Source organism: Nestor notabilis, unplaced genomic scaffold (genome assembly GCF_000696875.1).
Source record: "Nestor notabilis isolate BGI_N333 unplaced genomic scaffold, ASM69687v1 scaffold3963, whole genome shotgun sequence".
Taxonomy (NCBI): domain Eukaryota; kingdom Metazoa; phylum Chordata; class Aves; order Psittaciformes; family Psittacidae; genus Nestor; species Nestor notabilis.
In genome coordinates, this window is record NW_009920479.1 from 101776 (window position 1) to 125935 (window position 24160).

The 24160-nt window shown below is 43.6% G+C and overlaps 1 protein-coding gene across 1 annotated transcript; it reads left to right on the forward strand.

Annotated features, from left to right (window-relative positions):
- Positions 1–1696: 1696 nt before the first annotated feature.
- GRAP2 (GRB2-related adaptor protein 2) lies at positions 1697–15813 on the forward strand. Its single transcript, XM_010010687.1, has 7 exons — positions 1697–1774; positions 4931–5022; positions 7659–7778; positions 9472–9640; positions 11281–11412; positions 13572–13688; positions 15634–15813. The coding sequence occupies exons 1-7, from the start codon at positions 1697–1699 to the stop codon at positions 15811–15813; spliced, it is 888 nt and encodes a 295-aa protein (XP_010008989.1).
- The last annotated feature ends 8347 nt before the right edge of the window (positions 15814–24160 follow it).

Consider the following 24160-nt stretch of genomic DNA (forward strand, 5'->3'; position numbering starts at 1 on the left):
AGCTGGGTCAGGACTGATGCACTGGCTGCTCAGTGGTCCCAATGACTCGTGATTGGTCCTCAGCTAGACTGACTGTCCCAACCAAACCTCCTGTGGTTTTGTTTTTTGTATCTCTTTCCATGTTGGTGTTCTCCACTTGAATCCCTGGGCTACTGCTCGTGCTGTCTCAACAGCCCTAGCTCTGTCTATAAGTTTTGTCCCAAAGACTTTCTCCCTGCTCATTCCCAGCAGTTTGAGCCAAGTTGCACTGTATCAGAGCTTGACTGTGGATCCTTGGTACACATGTAAATAAATCCTTGGGTTCTGTGTCAAATGAGGAAATTTATAGCAGGTATCACAGAGAATGAGTATTACAGTCACCTGTTGATATTAAAGTGGTGTGATTTTGGAGCTTGCTCAGTATGAGCACTTTATATTTTGGGGATCTTGTCTCAGTTCTAACAGAAGACAAGAAATAGCTCCCTAACTAGACTTGTTCATACAGTTTCTTTCTAGGGCTTTCCGGTTAAGAATGTTTTGGATGAGGCAAGTTGACACTTCTCAAGCTGTAAAGTCTGGATGTCTTTGTGAGGGGTGAGGTTAGGTAATGGAATCTTTGGCTTCAGGATAATTTTTCCCAGATGAACCTAGTTTAGTAACCATAAAAATTACTCTTACATTGGAGCTGTCTGATGATCTTCACAAGTCAGGCTGCAAGAGCATCTACCAGCAGTGCACTTGCCTAGTGTTGCACTACTTCACTATTTCTTGTCTTGCCACTGGCAGCCTCACCACTGGGTTGCAGGATCTGTGTTCCAGCCGCAGGAAATCAGTAACTCTCTTGATTATAGAAGTGGTCCTGCTTGGGTACGTCTGAGTTACATAAGCAGGAAGTGGTGAAGAAGCAAAGTTTACGTTGCTACTTCCCCTGCCACATCTGCTCGCTGATGAAAAGCAGGCTTTGGTTTGCAGGCTGGCTGGTACATTTCAGGCTCCCGGGTTCCAACACTGAGGTAGGGTAAATGCATGCCTTAAATTTGTCAGTACTACAGTTTCACTCTCTGCCTGCTCCAAAATAAGGGAATACAGACTTTCTGCAAACAGTTTTCCCAAGCTGAAAGTTATCCATGCTAAGCCATCAGACAAAAGACTCTCTCAACCTTCAGTATTGTGCCCCTTGTTGAAGAAAAAATGTTGTTGGTTTGGTTGGTTTTTTTTTTTTTTTAAGTTGTTGGTTTGGTTGGGTTTTTTTTTTTTCGTTTTTCCACTATTCGTCTTACTCTTGAGACAAAGAGTAAGTCACTGTAGAGAGAAATGCATTCTTCTGTTGCATTACAGTCATTCGCATTACTTGGAACTGTGACAGAGTAGTGGTTGGTCTATACAGAAAGTTTTTCCCTGCTACCAGCTTATTTGGGTGATGTATGCAAACTTCTCCATGAGATTGCTACAAAGAGAACTGTTGGAATAAGTATGCACAGTAAGTTGTTTCAGCTATTGATTTGAGCTAATTATAGCCTCTTAGCCATGCCATCTCTTTTAGCTGCTAATGTCTTTCCATGTCTAGTAACTAATGTCTACCAAAGATTGATGCATGCTCATCCATGTACAAATCACAGCATTGCCTACAAGCTCTCTAGAGGCTAGACTCAGCAGTCCCAGCTGATGTTGACGAGCATATACTTCTTCCAGCTTTGGTCTGCCACCAAGACATAGTATGGAAGCCATCGCCAAGTTTGATTTCAGTGCTTCTGGAGAGGATGAGTTGAGCTTCCAGGCTGGAGATATGCTGAAGGTAAGTGGAGCCCCAGGCATTTCTGAGAGTACTGACAGATCTTTCTATGCTTCCATTTTCCTTGACAGAACAGGTGAAGACATCTATAAACTGGGATAAAAATGCAGGATACTTGTCTCCCATGGGGCTTGCTATAGGTCAAACAACAATTCCCAGGTCACTTGAGTCTGTGTCTACTTCACTTGATTTTAAGTCCATAAACTATGGATTTAGCTGCCCTGCAGTCCTCCAGCACTCAGCAGAGAAGGCTAAGTACTTTTGCTGTGGCAGAAATCCAGTTCTTCAGTAGACAGATTTTGAGGGTCCTGTCTGTTTTCATTGACTATATATAGGCAGTCTAGGACGACCGCATTTACTATGTCTAAAGGCAGGCAGGATGAGTGTGGACCAGAGGCATTGCTGTCTTCCTTACCTCCAGGTCTTAAACTGTTTAAAAGATAGTTATCATGCATTATAGAACTTATATCTAACTTTTCACTGTAAGTAATTACTGTTAGTTGTCACAGGGGTTTTAGGCAATTGCAAATGGATGTTCATGAGACAGTCTATTACACACTTAATGGAAAAGTTTAAGAGGTTCTGCGCTAATAATATTATACACACCCTTCCAGGAATTTAGCAGTGGGGGAATGGCTGATCTAGGGTTGATCATATACAATACAGAGCAATCTTTAAAGTTGATTTGCATGTGTTATGGTAGAACAGCTCTTGTTAACCCTAACGAAGTCCCACAGATGAAGCCACACACTCCTCCACCCTCATTATTTAATCCACTTCTTAGTCCCAGTATAGCTGTCCTGTTTAGGTTGAAAATGCCTGAGTATAACCATTGAATACTATTGAATATAACCACCAACTCTAACCATTCTATGATTCTATTCTGTAACTCTTCTCTAAGGCCCTAACACCTCCACTGTCTGAAGGGATGATGTACAGCAATAGGATCTAAACCCTTGTTTGGCCAGGGAGCATACAGGACCCTCCCTGTATGGTCTCAGCTATTCCAGCTAATAACCAAATACTGAGTCTCAACCTTGTCTCTTCCATCACCACCATTTTTTATTTTATTGTCCTTTTAATATTTGAAGCTTAGGCAAAGCTGATGGGACCCAGAACTCATTCAGAGTTCAGCTTTTCCTGAAGGGTTATGAGAAGGTTCTGGAGAAATCTTTGACTCTTCAGTCTAGCTGAACACTCATTCCTAATTCCTCTTTAGACCAAAAGTAGTCCCCATGTCTCTATTGTCCTGTGATCTTTACCTAATATCTTTTTCCTCAGGAGACTTCCATCAAGTCCCTGGCTGGGGTGATAGTATTGGCCAGATCACCTTTCTGTTCCTCAGTTTCCCTTATTGTAAAATCATTGTAGGCTAGAGCTTCCTTTCAAAGTACGTTGGAAGCTACTGATGAGAAGTGCCAATCAACACGACAAATTGGTATTCTTATTAGCTGTCACAGAGACTTCACTAGCAGAAAAGTCAGACTGTCTTGCTTTAACATCCTTGAGGGGAACAAGATAACACCATTGCCACCCAAGCCATAGTAGCAGTAAATTAGCCTAACATCTCTCTTCTAGCATATGCACACATACATTCATACCCTGTCACGAGCCCCCTCCTGCTGCCTGCACAACCTGCCAGCTGTCTTTTCTGATTTATAAAGGAGATAAGATGAACAGTATTGATGTAGAGATTAGAAAACAGGAAACATGAGGCCCTCAACCAGCAGTGACAGGAGGAAATCCATCCTCTTAGGCCCCCCACATCCTTCTCTGAGAGGATGACACACAGAGAGAAACCTGCCAGTCCTGTACCAAGAACCAGCAGGTGGGTCTTTCTGGAAACCTTGCTGCCAACAGAGCAGAGCCTGAGTGCGATCAGGGTGTAGCTATCATTTTTGGTTGGCCATGGCAGCAAAAAAGAGCCTTAATCTGGCACCTAGAGATGGGGAAAGCAGTGACTATAAAGGCAGGAAACTCCACAGCTTTCTATTCCGCAACCTTTCAGTGTCCAAACACATAAAAAAGACCTACATGGCAAGCAGGACTATGGAGAATCATCCCCAGAGACAGTAACATCCTGTTTCCAACACTAAGCAGTGGTTAGGCTCCCAAAAATTCAAGATTAGCTTACAAAACAAGTACTATTATTGTTCACAATAGATTTTAAATTAAGTCTTTTCCACTAGCTTTCTCCTTTTGAAACTGGCATAGCTCATGCTTTTTCAGGCTCCTCTCCAAAACCAGAGAGAACAGAAACATGTTCTATTTCATAAAGCAGAATTCTGTCCCAGGAGTTGGAATGTCAAACAAAACATCAAAATGCAAAACATTTGCAAATCACAATGTAGAATCACAGTGTGGTTGTATTCCTGTCCTCTCTCCTCTGGCTTGAGGGTATATCAGGGCCATCAGTCCGGGAACAGTGAATCTGGACAGTCCCTGGTCAGCAGTGCAGTCCCTAAGGACCATTAGAGTCAACATTAATATAAGCACACTTGAAGCTGCTCCAGTGTGTGCTGAGGGCTGGCTTCATGCAATCCTACAGTCTCTTAAGTGTAATAATGGCTTTAAAATACCTTTCCTCCTTCTTTTATCTACCTTGGCAAAGCTCAGGGCAGCTGAAGACTTAACCCACTGAATAATCTCTGGTAAAATGGCATGTGAGAGCACACAGTAACATCTGTGCAGTCATAACACACACACACACACACAGATACAGCTTTATATCACTCTATACCCATACATGTCAGAGGAGTTTTCACAAAACTTTTTTTCCTCCCTTGTGAAACTGAGATGCTCCAGTATCAACAATTAAAACCAGCAGAGAGAACTCCTTAAACCCCTATTAAATCCTTCAGAGCTGAATTTCTCCATTTCAGAGAAACATGCAGATGGCATCCCCAGCTACCTGGACAGGCATTCACATGAAGGGATAAAGTTAACAAGCAATCTGTCTAATTCTACTTGGCCTTCTCTATTGCTTTGTTCACTCTGAAGAGGTCATCAGCTACTAACCTGGCTGCACGGTGGGTGGGAAGTAGAGGGTATGTGGAGTTCTCTTCTATTCTTAGAAGAAATCCTAGGTTTCTGCCAGACTCTTGATTACTTTTGCCTTTCTCAGGAGAGACGTTTATTCCATCCATCTCTCCATTGCAGGTTTTGAGCTCCCAGGAAGACTGGTACAAGGCTGAGCTCAGAAGTCAAGAGGGCTATGTTCCTAAGAACTTCATTGATTTTCACGTTCCCCCGTAAGTGCCACAGACGAGTGCACCACCATTTCACATTTCCACAGCGTGCAGTCAAGAGCATGCGTGCATGCATGCACAGAGGAAGACATGACAGAGGAAGCCCTGGTTATAACATACTGCGATTTAATGCTGGCAAGGATTGCCATAATGCTATATGCAGTTCTGCCAGCACACCTCATTTCTAGCCTGAAGCATCCTCTGTTCTTTCAGAGCTGAATGGTTCTTGGTGCTCTCCATCACTCCCAAGTGACTCCTTTGTTACTGTTGCTCAGAGGGATGTCACTGGGATGTGGCAGGACCTGCATTTAGATCTCCTCGAACAGGAGAACAGTCACTGTGTGAAGTCTTGGCAACAACAGAGACAGACTGAACACAAAAGGAAGAGCAAGAGACCTCTCTGAAATGAATTATAAAATGTAATTCACTCCCTCCCCCCACGACTCCTAAGGACATTAACTCCCTTTTCCGCACCCTGCCATCCGCATTCCCACCCCCCGGAAAGCGTGTGTGAGTTTCTCTCGATACACTAGAGGTCAGTGCAATGCTACACGAAATGTGACAGCTGGTGTTACTCATGGATTGACAGAGATGATAGACCAGACATGCCGCCCTGCTCCCACACACGTGCAGACACACACAGACACACAAGCACCCTTCACCACGCGTCGTGACTGCACACCCAGACGCAGTGCAGAGGATAGGCATACCTTCACGTCTTTCTTCCACTGAGTAGATGGCACTGTGCTTTCAGAAAGGTCTGATAGCTGTTTACACGCATGTTACATCTGCTGTCCGGCCCTGTGCCAGAAATATGATAATGCATGGCGTTTTTACAACCTTTTCCTTTCAGTTGGCAGAAATGCTCCCTGAAGCCACTCTTATTGTCCTCCTTTGAAAAAGTGCTGCAGCATTTCAGGAGCAAAAAAGCAGAGCATGCACCAAGCGCAGTACTGAGAGCAGTAACACACTGGTGCCCTGAGCAGCTGAACTGGGAGTTACAAGGTTTTTGAGGGTACAAGTAAGTGTCCCCTTTGGAGGCGGCACTTACTGTCCTTTTTGGACATAAACCAGCCTGCTTGGCTGAACTGAAGGGTATTATTAGTCTGCTGTGCAAATACGGGCTTGTACTTTAGAGCCTAAGGGGGATGAGATCGCCCAAGTCACTTGTTCTTGTTCGCTCTTTCACAGGGCTGCAGCATCATGCAAGGACACTAGCAGCTTCTTTTTATCACACACATTTTTCTCATGATGCTTTTTCTGTGCAAGAGCTGTGAAGAAATACTTCCACTTTGACACTTCTGTAAAAATAGCAGGTCTGCACTTTGAAGCAGTTCAGGCCAGATGTTAGATAGAACCAGATATAGGGAAGAAAGCACTCTCCTGTTTCTGATGGGCCATTTTTTCTCATCTTTCTCTTGTCAAGTTATTATTGAGACCAGTTATCAATGCTGATTAAAATCTGATTACCCTTTGCTAATGATGGATGCTGGAGAGGGACTCTTCATCAAGCGATATGACAAGGGGTAATGAGTTCAAACTTATACAAGGGAACTTCAGGTTTGATATAATGAAGAAGTTTTTTACTGTGAGGGTGGTGAGGCACGGGCACAGGTTGCCCAAAGAAGTGGTAAATGCCCCATCCCTGGCAGTGTTCAAGGCCAGGTTGGACAGAGCCTTGGGCGACATGGTCTAGTGTGAGGTGTCCCTGCCCATGGCAGGGGGTTGGAACTAGTTAATCTTAAAGTTCAACCTTAATCTTAAAATCCAACTCAACCCGTTCTATGATTCTATGACATGTAAGTAAACTGTGGTGGTAGTAAAGAGAAGAATAATGACACTCAAAAGTGGAAATGACACAGCTTATGGAACTATCAGTCCTTAATTTGAATGCAATACAGGCAACGAAGCATTACATAAGAGCAGAAGACTTCAGATTGTAAATCTTATTAGCTGTGGAATAGACATATATAAGTGTACATGATGATTTCTTTTCTACTGAAAAAATCCTATTAATGCTGTATTATTTTACTATTTATGGTGACTTTCTTCTTATTACTCCAGTGCCTTACACCATTATTTGTCAAAATTTACATAAGTATGCTTATGTATTCTATGTTTCTGGGATTTTTTGGTATTATAACTCTTACAGGAACCAATTTATTAGTGCTAAAATTTTCATGGCTTGCTTCTGCTAAAAAATTATGTGTGTCCCTTGCAATATATCCATCACAGTCCAGTAATTTTAATCAGTTTACCTAAAGCAATTTGATGTATGTCTGAGAATTATGTGTGTATATATATGTACACATTTGTAATTTAAAATGTCTTTGACTAACACCTTACTGTACTGTGCCTGTAATTACAGTTTCAGCTGAGTGTTGCTTTTTAGCAGGCCAGAGCTTACATTGTTCTCTTTGCATCTACGTGTTTTTACTGCTCAAAGAAAATGGTCTGCACCCACCAAAAACCTGTACCTTAGCATGTACAGGGCAGTAGTCATATGGGCTCCTCTCATCCTTTTGTTTCGTCTTTTCTCCACCCTTCTTATTCACATTCTCCTTATCCTCAGCTTCTTTTGTTCCTTGCCTTAATTCACATTCCTTATTCACGTCTGCATGATTTTTCCCACTTGACAGCTGGTTTGATGAGAGGATATCCCGCCACGAAGCAGAGAACATCCTCATGAGCAAAGGAGTTGGCTCCTTCATCGTCCGAGCCAGTCAGAATTCTCATGGCGACTTCTCCATCTCTGTCAGGTATCTGCTGCTCACAGCATTTTCCTGCTTCTTTTCCAGTTTCATGGTGTCCCTAGTCTCCTCTTGACAGGATTCCTAATGTGGCGTAGCCTCTTGAGAAGTCTGCATGCTGCCAGTCACCGGCAGTGCTGCTGTGTTGTGAATGAGAACAAATTAGGCATCTGATTCCCAAATGTTTCTGCCTCTTTTCAAGTGACACAGTGAATGCCCCATTCCAAAGCTGCATCCCCTGGTGACCTACTTCTCTGAAAGAGCTGCAGCAAAGCAGAGTGCTACATAGGACGTATCCCACAGTGCAAAACATGTGCCTTCCATTTGTCTTAATTCCCTGACAGCTCTGGTTACTGAACCCAAGAATTCCACTAGTACCATTAAGAGATTACTATTAAATTGTTAACTTATTTCTCACAGGTCACTAAACAGCCACTGGACAGGAATGTCTTTTAGTTGCTTGCAGCCCAGCTGCATTTCAGCAACTTGTTGTAGCCTGGCCCTTCTCAAAGCATTTGCTTCAAAGCCAAGCTCTTAAATAATCTTGACTAATTTCCAGTCTAACAATCGATAACCAGTTTTAAATAGTGATTAGCAATGTTTTTTTCCAAGCAGTGTGCACTTTCTGATTCAGGGAGCTCAAAAAGTATTTGTGAGGAATGCAGGAAAACATTCTGGTTACATCTAAGCCAGTAAGCACCAAGAAACAAAGTACAGTCAGGGTCTTTCTCTGACCCTGAGGTCAAGCAGCATGGCAGAGCTCTGATGCATATGGCTAAACCCTCTTCACCCCACAAAACAGAACAGCTGTATTCAAGCAACTCACTGTAAACAGTTCCTGGTCCACTCTGTCCCCATAACCATGGCCCAGCACTATCTAGGGGGGGGCTTTTGGTTTAGACCAAACCCATGCTAGCACTTCAACAGCTTTTGTGACTGTAGCACTCCAGGATAGCACTCAGACCCTGCCTGGAACCCATTCACTTTATTTGTGCAGATGTAGCCTCTGAGATGCATGTTTTGAGTTCCTGGTATTAAGTTACCAGAATGTGCAGGTAATAATTCTTTCTTTTTTTTTTTTTTTTTTTTTTTTGTGTGTGTGTGTGTCTTTTGTTTGGGGTTTGGTTGGTTTTGTGGGTTTTTTTGTTTGTTTTGTTTTGGGGTTTTTTGGGGTAGGAAGAATGACCAGTAGTAATGATATTACACTAGATATTATATGATTATAAAACTCAGTGTATAGCTTCATGTGACTGCGTCTGCATGTAGTGGTGATGCCCATGGTGTGAAGTCAGTGCAGACTGTTAACAGGATGTTAACAGGAACCTGCAGAGGCTAGCGGGTAGACTACAACTGCACTTTTGTCTCCCATACAGAGTATGAAATAAAGCTATTAGCTATTCACGTCCCTGAAAGCTCCTCTGGCCTTTACTTCAAAAGAGAGGCTTTAAAAACTTGTACTTTGTTCTGATAGTGCTTTGTGACTGGGCAGCTCTGCAGCACTCCATGTTTGTAACTTGGCGAGTCTTTTGAAATACAGAGCCACAGCTAGGTCCAATACACACAAGGACTGCCATTGCTTTACTTTCCAGAAGTCTAGATTTGCCCAAGCAAGAAGTTTTGGTACCCTTCTGAAAAAGACTTCTTCAAAAACAATGTAAGTGCAATCTGGTTGATGAACTTTCACTTTCCAAATTGGATCCAGGCATGAAGATGATGTGCAACACTTCAAAGTGATGAGGGATTCAAAGGGTAACTATTACTTGTGGACAGAGAAATTCCACTCGCTAAACAAACTGGTAGACTACTACAGGACAACTTCCATCTCCAGGCAGAAGCAGATCTTCCTGAGGGACAACAACCGAGAAGAGAAGGTAAACACAAACTATCCTTAGTAGTGTCTCAGTAAGAAACCTTTCTGTGGAAGGAACTCAGCCCATGACACTGTCTCAGTGTCAGGGGAGAGAGTCTGTGCTTAGAAACCCAGTCACGTCCCTATACTGGTGGGCCCTAAAACATAGATTTTTAGTTGATTCAGTAGTAGGTACAGTGACATAATTGAGCAGAATTTTCTAATTCTGTTTTGGATAGCAACAGGCAGTGCTGCAAATCTGCACAGAGATGCTTTGCTAAAGCTGTGCTAAGGCCCCAGAGCTGAAATTCTAAGACACCATACACATCCAAGGGAAACAGGACTTACCTCATTGAAATGCCTAGATTTCGTAAGGGTAACTACACAGCTGACTGGTAGGTTGTGTCTGAGAAGAATTTGAGTGTGGTTTCCTACTGTCCTTTAATGCACCCAGAATACAGCTCATTTTCAGTTGAAAGTTTATCTACTCAGAAGAATCGTCCATCTTCTGTTACCGGGTGAACACAGTAATGACTGTGGAGGAACTGAGGGCAGAACCTGGAGCAGTGACTGGTAGGAACTGAAAAGTACTGCTGAGAAGAACATAGCAGATATGGGAACAAGCTGTGCTTGTTCAGGGGAGATGTAGTATTTGTTTGAGAAAGCAGGGAAATCCCAGTCCGATGAATGCCTGGTTTTGTGCCAGGGGAACAAGCAAATGACATAGTAGAGACTGCTATGCATTGCACACACTGTACTGGGAGTGAACATGTCTGGTCACTGCAGTAAGCAAAGTCCTGCTTTACTGAGAAACAGATTCTGGCATGTGCAGGTAGAAGCAAGGCAGAAAGTACGTGACTCACTGGCTGCAGCAGTAAAGTTTTATAGGCTACATATGGGTCATTCTTGCTGACTCCAAAAGAGTGATGTTTCATTTTTCAGTCTGAAGAAGGGGCTTGTGTTGTTGTTTCCTTCTAGTCCATTTATGCAGAGCTTTAAAAAAGAATTAGTAAGGTAAAAAATAAGGGCTATGGAACCTATGAGAGAGACATCACAGTGAAGGATTGTCTGGGGAAGGAGAAAGGAAGAGTGTATGCATGTATATCAGTAAAACAACCTGTTTGGGCTGACTGTGAGCAGGAAGGGAAAGAGAACAGCATTTGCTCTGAAATGCAGACAGGCAAATGAAAGAACAGGAGTCAAGTTTGCTTTGGCAAACACTCTGTACATTTGTTATGGTGATGGGCTCAGCAGGGTATGTTTAGCACTTGTCACAGTGGGGTTTCTGTTCACAATTCAAATTTCTAAATGCTACAGCCATATGACAAAATGATAGCAACATACAGATTTCAGTGCAGAGACAAATGAAGTCTAAGGGCAGTATTTTCAAAAAGAGCTTGGCTTCTGTGACGGTCCTCACATCAGTGGCCACATTTTCAGCCCAGGACCTCCCATTACTACCTTGTCTTCAGATGAAGAATGGCTATGACAAAGATCAAAAATACAGAATTCCTGAATTGTCCTTCTGCTCAGAGGAGCGGGTTCTTTCACTTGGAAGAACCTCCAAGGTAGAGGGTAGTGGTCGTGATCAGTGTACAATGATTCAGTCAAGGATGTGATTGGGAGCAAAACCTGACCTCACTTCTGACTTTATTCCATCAGGAGAGGCATGGTGGTAGCTCGGAACGGATGAGCCGGGAAGGATTCCACCTGGGTGGAACAGCTGGAGAAGATCATTCTTCTATATCCAAGAGATACGTAGAGCATCCTATCCCTATACTGCAGCAGGAACAGGTACTACCAGGAATGGGGGGCTGGAACATCACGCCCCGGCACATGAAACATTGACCTTAATTGCTTGGTAGCAAGTGAATAGCCAGTTTGTCAGAAATCTGACAACCTGAACCTGCTTTAGGAAGCAGAGTCAGTTAGGTCTTCATATGGGAGTAGCAGTGAAGACGGTGTTGGCTGGGGAGCTCCTTTGGTGTGTAATAAATATACGGACTTTCATTTAGTCCTGTAATTTGTGACTGATTGCCAAATCAGTGAAAAATAGAAGTCAGTATACAGTGGCCCTTTCACTGTGACCCTGGGAGTACTCCAAGGGAGTTTGGGGCTCCATCCCAAAAACTGGAAAACAAAGACTGATGTCATGTTTTTGCTTTGCTTAGGAAAGGACACAAAGTATCATACAGTGAGAGTGCAGAAAACCACTCCCAAATCTTGCAAGCACACACATACATAGTTTCAGGAACTTGTCTCTAGTTTGTCAGCTAAATGAAACCTTGCTGCCTGGTTCTTTTTTTCTGAGTTTTGCTACTGACATATAGCACCACAAAAAACATCACAGGGATGAAGAATAACTATGGCAACCCTAGGAGAGTTTGGTTTCTTCAAAACATTCCTCCTCCCTATCCTGTGCCCTTTCTGCACACTTTCATCATGTTGCATCCCTCATGTATGAGGTTTCTTTGTTCCATATGCTTGCATAGGAATGGTGAGGACAACTGGAGTAGCTGGTGCTCTCTTCAAAGTTCTTCCTGATTAATTTTAAGGGAAATAGTTTTCAAAGGGTTTGGCTTGTGTCTCTGGCTAGAGACATTTAGCGTCATCCAAGGAGAGGACTTGTCCTACTGAAGGGAAGAAATCCAAAACCATCTCCTGTAAAGCATGAGAGCTCCCACATAGCAAGGTCAGGGACAATTGTGAAACGGCTGTTCTCTCATCAGACAAGCTGTGCTGCCTGTCAGGTGACTGCTGATGGAATAATACAGCTTCTGACAAAGCTGAGCGCCTGCACTCTTTGGAGCACGTGCTATGCATGAGTCACATTTGACAATGAAGCAGAAACACTATAGGAGTGAAGTGTCCATGTAGTAAGTCTTACAGCTGCAAAGCCAGATGGAGTTCACTCACTTTCTGCCAGGGACAGGTGAGGTGCAAATCGTGTTCCAGTCTCAGGCAGCCTCAGCAATTTTTAGGCTGACAAAGGCACAATTGAGACCAAGGGAGGTTTTGGAAGAGTAGGTCCAAGAAAGGAAGCAGCAAGATGAAGAGGACAAAAGCTGTTTACAAGCAACAGCAAGCACAAGCTGTTGTTCTTCCCTCCCTCTGTTGACACAGCTGATGAGGCCCTGTGTCACTGAAGCACTGCTGCAACCTGAACTAACATCCTAACAGATTCTGTCACACCGTTATCATATAAAAAAGCTTTGTGCATTCACTAAGGGTATGGAGGGATGAAGACACTCAGCACCTCTCAGTTGTGCACACACAAGAGAACTTACTCCCTAGATGTTGTCTGCTTCCTCTCTCAATCTTTCTGGGCTCATCTGTGTTGATATGACTTAAGATGTGTGATCGTATGGGTTCTTTTCTTTGAACCTGATTTCGTCTCTTTCTTTTTTGGTTAATTGGGCTACTGGATTCTCAGGCTTGCTCCCTGAACTTTACAGCATGGAGCAGCCCAAGAAAACTAAAGTAATGAGTCATCAGATATAGAGTTAACTGCATCAGCATTGCTGCCATTCTATCAGTATACGGGACAGAGGAAGAGCAAGGAGTGGGCAGGACTGGGGCATAATTACTCCAGATTGGCAAAAATCCCCTTGGCAAGTGTGTTTTTTCACCTGTGAGTTACAACAGGCTTAGGTTTTCCCTGAAAGTTCCAGAGGCCAAAAAAGCCCCTTTCTGACCCCTTTTCCCAGCCGCTGAGGAACACAGCTGAGGACACTTAACTTTCAACTTCTAAAAAAAAACCCAAAATAGAACAGCCTCAGGTGACCTCTTTAGTTAGGGGCATCGCTTGCAGGACTGCAGCACAGGGAAGCACATATCTAAGATGATTTACTTGAGGGTTGGACCCTGACTCCCTGGCCACCAATGACTCTGGAAGCCCCTCATTTGTATGTCCCAGTATTTATATTACTTTTCTCTTGCTGTTTTCTTTCTAGGATAGATATGGCGGGAGTCTGGACAGGAAAGATGGGCTGCGTGGACTAAGGGACCACAGCCAAGGAAGTGCCGCAGCTATGCAATGGAGACACACAGACACCTACCAGCAGACACCAGTAGGTGATGTACCTGGAAGGCCCCATCTGACCAATTCAGTGGGTCCCTTAGCAATGGCCAACTCTTTTGGACAATGTCACCTGCACAGAGGTTGCATAAGGATTAGCGTATTAAGCCTGTTGGGACGTATCTTAGAAGATGTTTCTGAGTCTCAAGACTCTATTCCAGCCACTTGAATCTGCTTCTGGGGCACTCTGAGGGTAGGACTATGCCGTTACATGAGCACAGTTCTCGAACTGCTCTCAAGGCCAGTCTTATTTTAAGTCCTATGGAGAGCTGCTTCACGGTACTGTGCCACGCTACAGTGCTCCTTCTGTCTTGCAATGCACTTGTACTTACACTGTCTCTTGCACTACTTTTGCTCCAGTCCTGAGAAGATCTGTCATCACTCAGTTCTACTAGTCACCACCCGGCACAGTCTTTTGGACTTACTATGCCCTCAAAGTGGGACTTACTACCTAGCACCCTTATGTCAGAGTGTTTTAGCACAGTGGACGTAGGCTTATCCAGACATGTCTGCAGACATCTCAGACTATTCCCCTACCTGGATCCACACCTGGCAGTTGTCCATAAGTAAGCACCTGCTCTGCAAATTCAGAAAGCATGGTGTCTTTCTCTGCCACAGCCCATGATTTCACTGCCAACTACAAGGATTTCTCCATCAGCTCCTAAGAGTGTGACCTAAGGCACGTTCCTCTTCCTTGAGGAAATGTACAGCCCAGAACAACCAGAGAATCTAGATCCAAGGAGAGAAGGGAAGGACAGCAGACCTTTCTCAAGTGTGAGTGAAAGAGGACAGATTGTACCAGGAAATTTGGAACAAACTGAGAATCAGGGACATGTTTTATTTTGGCAAAAGCCCCAAATCTTCATTATAATCCAGCTCAAAATATAATGGTTTTTATCCCTCAGAGGCTGTGGCAATGAATAACAACGTGCTTTTGCCTGCCATACCCCTTCAGTGATCTAGAAGCCACAAATCCAACTGTAGGAAGGTCTTTATGTCCAGCCAAATAACTAGGAGCCATGTCTAAGCAGGGCCCTGAATGGAAGATTTAGCAAAAGTTTGTCTGTCTTCTAACAGATCTCTTCATCTTGTGCCCACAGAATATACCTCCCAAATTGCCCATGCCCCATGATGTGGGTACCAACAATTTCCCAGAAAAGCCACTATGACCTTTAAAACCTGATTTCCAGTCAAAACGGGAGATAGACTGCAAAGTCTCTTACAATAAAGTTCTTGGAAGAAAAAAATCTGATCATAGTGTTCATTAAAGTGCACACCTGAAACAAACTAATACACCCAAACAGTTCCTAAATCCTTTTGATCTCAAGGGACTGACCTTGGGGAGAGTCGAAAGAAGGTTTAAGACCCTCCCCTGTGCCCCAGAAGTACCTGAAAGAGCAGTATCACTCTTTTACAATGTTCACTAGACTCGCCTGTGTGCTGGTTCTCTTGATGTATCTATCCCTCATAGTCCTCTGCTGGCTGAGGACATGTTTCCATATCTGTACCAGCACCAACTCACTGTGTAGACCCATTCACTGATAGTGTAGAGCCCAGCAGGACTCAGGCAGGAGCAGCTCTCTGTGCTCCCATACCTGGCTTCAAACATGGCTACTACGGCTGATCTTACAGGGTGGAGGAGCCATGTGAACACTATGTTCTAAGAACTAGCTCTCAGTCTGACTTTTCACCTTATGGTGCAAATACCCAGGAATACAGCGAGGCTGCTGAGGAGCCAAGCACCATCCCTTGGGTGTACCAGTAAATTGACTCCTCCTTTCTGGCATCTTGGCCACTTCATGGTTTAATTGCCTTAATTTCAGAATGGTTTGTCCTCTCTTAGTGAACATATGTACTGGGCACAAGATGGGTGACAGGAGGATGATCTTTGAGAGTTCTGGTTCATTATTTCCTGTCTGTTTCTATCTCCTTTCCAGAGAACACTATGGGTCCGTGCCTTGTATGACTTTGATGCTGTGGAGCATGACGAGCTGGGCTTCCGCACTGGAGACATCTTAGAGGTCCTGGACAGCTCCAACCCATCATGGTGGAAAGGACGTCTGCGTGGGGAACTGGGTCTCTTTCCTGCCAACTATGTCACACCAGTGCCCCTGTGAGGGCACAGAATGCCCCAGAGGGCCATATTGGAGCTGCTTTTCTGACATGACATGGACAGAGAGGGAGTGCATCCTCCCTTGCTCTCAGGACAAATGGTGGGTTTGGGTTTGTCTTAATTTATTGGCAATTGATCCTTGGAAATATTGGTATGAAAGGGAACTCTTAAAAGAGGATATGATTTTTTTTCCTCTATTTTTCACATCCGTGAAGGGGAGGGAGCAAAAACCCTGGACTGTTCATTGAGACCTTGTTGTATCCTCCCTGTCCTGTCACTTCTTTAGCTAAGTATTGTCAACTTCCTGCAGTTAGGTTTGTTCTGTAGAAATGCACCTCAGACAAGTCAGGCTTCAGTATTCAGGCATCCCTACCTCTTCCTTTCGAATCTGATTGATAGTCTCTTAAGGCTCTACTTTGCCTTTCTTTCAGAGGCAGGAGGAATGCCCAAGTGAATGAAACGATCGTTGGTAATCACATTAATCCTTTAGGAACGGAAGGAAAATCAGGGGGGCCTTAGGTTGAGGTGCAAGGCAACCTTGACTTTTCTGAACAGTTTCTGGCTTACCCCTGTAGTACTTTCTGTGGGTGTGGACTGTATTGATATACTAGATGAAGAGAAAGGATCCTGTAAGCTTTTGTACAAACCAGTGGGGAAGGTATGGGAGAGCGAGAAGCTGCTTTCTTTTCTTCTTCTGATATCCTGCTCTACTTCCTGCACCCCATAACATCAATTTGCCCCGTTTTCAAGCTGCTCTCTGAGGTACCTATGCTTGTATTAGACATCCTGGTTAGAGCAGGTCAGGCCCTTCAGCTAAATTAGTGTCCACTGGATTGAATATCCTTCACTGGTTCCTTTTACAAAACTGAACTAGGGAAGGGTTGGAGAGATTTGGTGGCAGAAGTTCTTTCCCTGAGAACGTGGGGTGTTCAGGATCACTGTACACAACTCTGGCTTGCTAGTGAAATGCCTTGTCCAACAGGTTATGCTGTTACTTTACAGTGTGCAGAGAATAAATTTGTGGCCATCAAGCAGTCTGTTCTCTGTTCCAGTTTCTTTTGAATGAAATAAGGGAAATGAATAGGTTTTCAAAACATTGCTGAGTGAATGCCAGATGTGATACAAATATACTGCAAATACACATTTTAAATGATCCAAACCCTGTGAAGGAGACACTCCTGCATAACCACTGCTCAGGCAAGTTGATATTAAACAAGCTGCCTGAATTTTTCACAACTTGTGGGACCCTGGCAGTCATCAAGGAAGTGATTATTTATCATTTGCGGGAAAGAAAGAAAAGGCAAGTGAAAAACTCTAAAAAATATCAGACCCAGCAAGAAAAATGTTCTTACCTTTCATTAGGCCCAGTAGGAGAAAAATAATCCAGGAAATAGGTTCTTGGTAAAGTCTGATTCAATGTAGCTGGCCTAAATAAAGCTGCCAGCTCGACAGCATATTAGCAGAAAAAAATCCATTGTCAGATTTTTGAGAGGATTCTACTAAAAGCAAATTATTCATGGGTGAAGTAAAATGAGAATAATTAACAAAGCATATAAGCTCTAAATAGAACAGAATACTTTGAAAGACATGTTAAGAGCTTATCCCCATTGGTGGAATGGAGAGATGCTATATGACTTCCTGGGCTGGACTTGGTCCTGTTCTCTGGCAGGAGCTCTGCTATGGACCTTTAGCATCTCCTTTTGAAGTGAAGTCCATGAGGCTTCTTTTGGAACAAGCTGCCTCGTTATTGCGTTGGTGTGAGGGTGTAAACTCAGTGGCAGAGACTCCACAGTTTGAAAACTGTTTTGTTGTGATTCTCTTTTTTAATTTCGTTTGTTTGTATGTTTTTACTAATGCAATATCAAGTTTGGAAGACAGAGGGTTAATATTAAGTGAGAGAGGATTAAGACCAGGGGAAGATGGAAGCAAAGAAACCAGAGACCAGAAAAAGCAGATGAGGGATATGAATTATGAATCTTTCATATTGAAGTCTGGCTGAAACAGAAGAAATGGTATGTTCACAATTATTCCCACCATGTCAAATAATCTTTCAATTGATTTTTTTATTAGTTACTTTAAAATTGGAAGCAATGTCTACTTTTCCTTTCCTTGGCATTCTAAAGACCCTCTTGATAGTGAAGATGTAGTTGCACAAAATTAATTGAAGATAATGCACTTAGCAGTTTGATAGCTCTTCACACATTTGAAACCCCTTTACAGAGATTAACTAATTAAGCACATTAAGTAGTACATTGTAAGTACCCCAATGTTAATTCATGATTGGTTTGAGGAAGAGGTACATTTTCCACGTGATTTTTTAATTGATGTTTAAGGAATTAATACTTAAAGTAATTAGCATTAAAGGACTGCACGCTAATTATGGACAACATACCCAGAACCACAGTAAAATCATGATTTCCCATTATGAGTAGCACCTAATGACAGCAAAATTACTAGGAGGCAAAGGTGTCATGGCGTCTGTGATAACTATACTAGTGCCATGTTCTGCACTGCCTCATGCAGCTGTCCAAGCTTTGGTTGCAATACCCAGTCTTGCTTGCCTCTGCTTTTGTCCTTGACTGCTCCCCACAGCAGAGCCAGTGCTACCTGCATTTACTGTACATGTCAATAGCTGGGAGGCACAGGCATCACACTGCATTTGTGTGTCCTCCCACAGCAGAAGTTGTTTTCCTCCCAGCAAAACAGCACAGAAAAGAACTGTGGCTCTTCACAAGTCAATTGAGTCTCTGAATACATGGAGAAGCGTAGGTTTTGCTGGAGTAGAAGGTGTTGTAGCCATAGGATGGAGGTGTTTTCCATGCCCGGTGCCATTTTCTACTATAGTCTGCCCATGAAATGATGCCTCCCATAGATCAGATCACTTACTAAGGAAAAAGAGAAAGACACACTCCTCTCCTCTACCATATATCCTGCCAACCTTCCTGCTCCTTCTTCCAACAGGTTTTAATTGTAACACAATCGGTGCCTCACTCACACCTGTGCTGTGAAAACCTCAGATGCTATTGCCCATGCAAGAGGCATGTGTTAGCAACAGAGGACAGGAGCCTTAAGATGACAGTGTGGTGTACTGAGGTTACCTGACATTTGTCATTGTTTTGTAAATAACTAACTCTCCAGAACACATCCTGAGAGAGCCCACTGTGAAACCAACACAGGAAGGAACAAAGAGGATCCCAGAGAACTATTTTGTTTGGTATAGTGGGAAGGCAAACATTATTGTAATAAATGAAATGGAGGAAGCTGGACTTGCACAAAGAAAATAAGTTTGAGCACACCTGAGCTCTGCTTTTTCCTGTCTGAATGAACTTTTTGCCTACATTCTGAGGTGAAAGGTGAGCTCTGCCCTCAGTGGGAAGCAGCAGATCTTTAATTATATCGGTGTCACATCATAGGGACAGCAAGGATGTATGGTGGGACCTCTGACCTGTGGCGATGCAGGCTAGAGCTGTGCTCAGACTCTCGCTCTGCTGCTGCAGCTCTGTCAAGGAGCCTGGCTTACACCAGGCTAGGTGTGAGAAGTATTTGGCAATGCTGTTCTTTCTGATGCTGCCCATCCCTGACCAGTGTGGCCAAGAAGCCCTCCCACAGCTACAGCACAACATTTTGCTGTCCCTGGATACACTAGAAAGGCCATCACCCAGCTTTGCCTCTCCGCTGATGGAAATGAGGTGTCTGCAGACATCTCATTTCAAATACTTGTGCAAAGCAACTGGCTTAGCTGTTTTAAAATGAAACCCCATAGAGATCAGTTGAAACCATTAGTGTTCCCTGGATGATCCCGGCAGTAACATTTACTGGTTAAAGCATATGCATTGACCAAAAGGCTTCTGACACCCAGCCACTCCTGGCTGCTGAAAGCTTTGTATTTCAGTAGGGAACCATGAACTTAGGGTTGGATAAAGCCTTTAACAGCATTGAGGAAGAGGGCAGAGCATTGCCAACTTCTCCAATTTTTATAGGGTGACAGAATTCAGGGGCCTTAATTTGCATCAAAAGCAAAAGAAATTTCTTACATAAGCAGAAGGGACTGTAGAAACCAGACAGTGACTTATCTGTGAGCTACAGGACAGCAGGGAAACAGGCAAGCAAGTAGAAAAAGGTCACTGGCCTTTGTGGAGAGGGAAAATTCAAAGCACATTGTCTGCTGTCATTGTGTGAGAGCCACTTGGTGCACGTCCAGCCTGCTAACACGCAAGTGTAAAATTCCACAAACGGCGGGCATGCAGGGCTCCCTGCAGCCATGCAGGAATAAAATTGGCTCAGGCAACAAAGGGAGGAAGAAGAAACAAACAAATCAAAAGATCTCTAGATATCTTGCGGCTTCTCCCCGGTAGTCCAAGCAGGCTCATTTTCCACCAGGATTTATGAAAGATATAGACGGCCACAGCAAGTTTGTTTGTCACAAATAAAAATGAGAGCAAATCTGTGAGAAAAAATGCAATTTAGAACATGAGTCTATTCCTATGTGCTTAAAGCTATGAAATGGTGACAGCGTCCTGATATCAGGAGTGAAGTTAAATTCCCTGTTTAAGAGGCACTTCTGGGAAACCATTCAGTGATATTCAGCCATAGATGAAGAAAAGAAGGGGAAAAAGAAGAGGAAGAGGTGGTACCTTCTCTACTGATCTAAAGGTCATTTGCACTGTATCTTTTATGCCTGTGCTGTACTGAGTGTGCCTGACTCTGACTGTAAGTTCCTTGTGGTACTGGCCAGTCCCTCTCCACTGTCAAATACCAAGTACAGCTCTACTGCAGTGGCACCAACAGATAATAACAAACAGCAGGAACCAGTCTACAGTCATCACTGGGTGTTTCGTGCCAGCTGCAGCACACCAAAACTTTGGCTGCAAATACTGAATTAGAAGTAGACTGCATCAACCTTTTTTTTTTTTTTCCTTTTTGTCTCATCAAAATTTATGGGGGGAAAAGACTCGACTGCAAATTTGCTGCCAGCATCAAGGGATTGGGGGGGAGCTGTCCCTTGCTCTGCCCCTTCTCAAGTAATTCTCATCAGAGCTGAAGGCATGCATACCACAGCTCATTCTAAACTAGCAGCTTTTTACACTCGCTTGGCAGAGGCGTGAGTTAGAGGGATATGTGGCAGCAGAGAATCAGCTCTCTGTAGCTGCATATCTATGTATCTGAGCTTGCCATTGTGATGGCAACTATTTGCCTGTTATCAGATGAAGAAGGCTGTTAATAACAATGGCCATGATTTCGTCAGAGCAGGTGAGTCAATCTAACAGCTCACTGCCACCCTGCAGAAAATGAGCCACTTGGTTTCTGCCAGGTTAATGAGCTGAGTCAGCTCATTGAGGGCAGCATAAGGAGGGATAGAGCCAAGGAAGGGTGAGCAGTGGGAATGCACAGCCAGGAGGGGAAAGGGTAATAAGACAGAACCTCCCGGTCCTGGCAGCAGGAGCTATTAGATCACCTCGCCCTAGTTTGCAGACTCAGCAAAATGAAAACTCACTTGGCTTTGAATTTGCCATAATGCCTTTACACTAGTAGGGGATCTTTTCTTTAAAGCTTGATTGGAAAATTGGTGTGGGGGCAGGAAAACAGGAAAGAACTCAGATCTGCTATAAACACTGTATCTTCTCCATGGAAGCTCACAGAAAAAGTGATCATTTAAGCAACAAAGCTGTAAGAGTTTTCTATTGCTTGGATTGTAAATTAAAGCAGGAAAAAGCCTAATTGCTTAAATAGTCACTAAGAGTAAAATTCTCAGTGATCCAAGCTGTTTTCAAGGAGTGGACCTTGCACAACAGTTTTCAGGAGGAAAAGAAATAATAATAAAGGTACCTTGCTGCCCTGTGAAATAATAGCTAAATTAGTGCCACTTGTTGCTGATGCTTCTCTTTCTGGGTGGGGTGCAGCTATCAGTTGTGTTTATCAAGTTGGAGAGCACACCAGTGCTTACAAGTTTAAAACTTCAGCATCAGCTGACTGAAATTATAGCTGCATATTGTCATTTAAAATGTACATGACTTGAAGAGCACAGACATTTCACAAGCACTTACACAGCAGAATGCACTCTGGAACACCAGTCATAAACATCGTGAATTTAGGACTCCAAAAATAAGAGGTAAGGCTTCAAGACGCACAAATGGGTGGTTTGCACTGACTTTAGACAAATTATGACTAAAAATTAAATGTGCATATTTAAAAGAGAAGCTTCATAACCACCTGAACAGCATAGCAAGCTTGCTGCAGTCTCTACTACGCAGTGTCCAGATTGAGGCTGGCAAGAGGGCTGGATTTAATGGGTGAAAACTCTGGTCTTGGTTATGGGAAGCTGGAGAACATGGTCACGACTGTCCCTTCAGTCTTCTGAAGCCTTTGGCTCTGTCAGTGATTTGAAAGGCAACCACTATGATGAGAGATACCATTACTAACAAAAGACTGGTGGTGTTTATTGTCCTTACAATAAACATTTAAATATGAAGCCTATTTTTCTGAAGTGCTGGCTTCCCTGCATCTACAGGAAGCTGCCTCTGAACAGCAGCCCATCTTTAGCTGAGGCATGCAGCTATGGTGCATGCAGGCTTGAGTGTGACTCTGGGAGGGGGACACCTGAGAGGACATCTGAGCCCGCAAGTGGGACTGAGCTTTGTCTGAGTAAATCACCGTTGTATGTTTTATGTTCGTGGAGCTATTCCCATTTTTACCAGCTGAGGTTCCATCTTCCACAAAGAGATCATATTTTAATTTGATAAGATCAAATTAAGGAGCGGGTGTGGGTAGTGATTTACTCTTCTTTGAAATTATAATTATCATCTTTCATCTATTTAAAGAATCTTCCTATTTACCTGTGTAAGACAGTCTAATATGGTCAAAGCCTTCTGGTTTTCTCATGACTCAGACAAAGCTGACCACAGCTCCAAAGCTCTTCTCAATGTCCTCCTCATATTATGCTTTATTGTTTCTACCTTCCTTATTTCTGCAGCCTCTAGCTTATTGAAAAACCTGCTGCAAAGGGTTTTTCCAACCATGTCTGTAGGGGGAAAATGTGTCACTTAGGAAAAACAGCTGGTTAACTTCGAGCTAGTACAGCTCTGTAAATAACTCGAGCTGGTGACAGTGGCATGACTGTGTCATAGTAAGTGGTCAAGCCAAGCATCCTGCATGGATGCACACAGTCCACACAGTGGAAGAGGAGGAGACTGTGCTTGGTGGAGGCCTCTCTGGTGTAGAATAACAGACCTCACAGAGCAGTCGGAGAGGAACATTTGTGTTGTAAATGTACATAAATGACTACCCCATGTAAAGAAGTGCTAACATTTTGAGGAATGCTGTCTCAAAGAGGCTGAACTTAGCATATATGAGGCACGTGTTCAGAGAGCATTAACCAAGACCGACTAACCCATTTTTAATGCAGCTGTCTTTCCTTCATGCAAAATCCAAATTCATGTTGAGTATCCTGTTACTTATAGCGTGGGTGCAAAACTCCTTCTAATAGGATGTGTGCTGCTAGTATACATAAGGCTTGGCTGGTTCAACACTGCAATCACATCAACCTCCTATTTGCATCCCGCCACTGTCTCCCTTTGCACTCCCATACTAGCTGGAAGCTCTTGTCTTCATCATTGTAGCTTCTAATTCCTTCATCCTGCATCTTCAACTCAAATGCTTCATTACAGTTCTGGAGTTCACTGTCCCCATCATCTTCTCTCTCAAAAGTGTGTAGGTTTGCTTTCTATTTCATTACACCATGTGCATTAGTGTGCTCTCATTTTGTGTGTGTGTGTTGGGGTTTTTTTTAAGTTTTGCTAGTGGTATTTTAGTATTTATTCTTACTACTCCCAGGTTGCCATAAGCTCTTAGGAATACTAAATCCAGACCAAGCCCAAACCCTGTCGTTCTGGCACTATGGCAGTGCCCCAGAGCTCTTGCAGCTTCCAGCTAGTGACAGAGGCAAAGCAAAGCAGACAGGAGTAGCACAAGGAAGCAATGAGGCAGGAGAGATCATTGCAATGGCCACAGCAGCAGGCATTCTTGACACATCTGAACATCTCAGTGCATGTTATATGAATAAAGTATTTCCTCCTCTGGACCTGAAATGCCTTTTAAGGCTTGTTTGTACTACAGGACCTACAGCAGCACCACTATGCAGTAGTAACTCCACTGTTAGTGCTCCCTGGTGCTTCTCCCTTCCCCTCTCACAGGTCTGCTCCTAATGAAGCAGTGTAGTTTCCCCATGCCCAGTGAATGGGGCAGGGAGGGAGCTGGACCCCTCCAGACATGTACAGACAAAGTAAAGAGCACTGAGGAAAGAAGAGTCATAGAATGTTTTGGGTTGGAAGGGACCTTACAGCTCATCCAGTTTC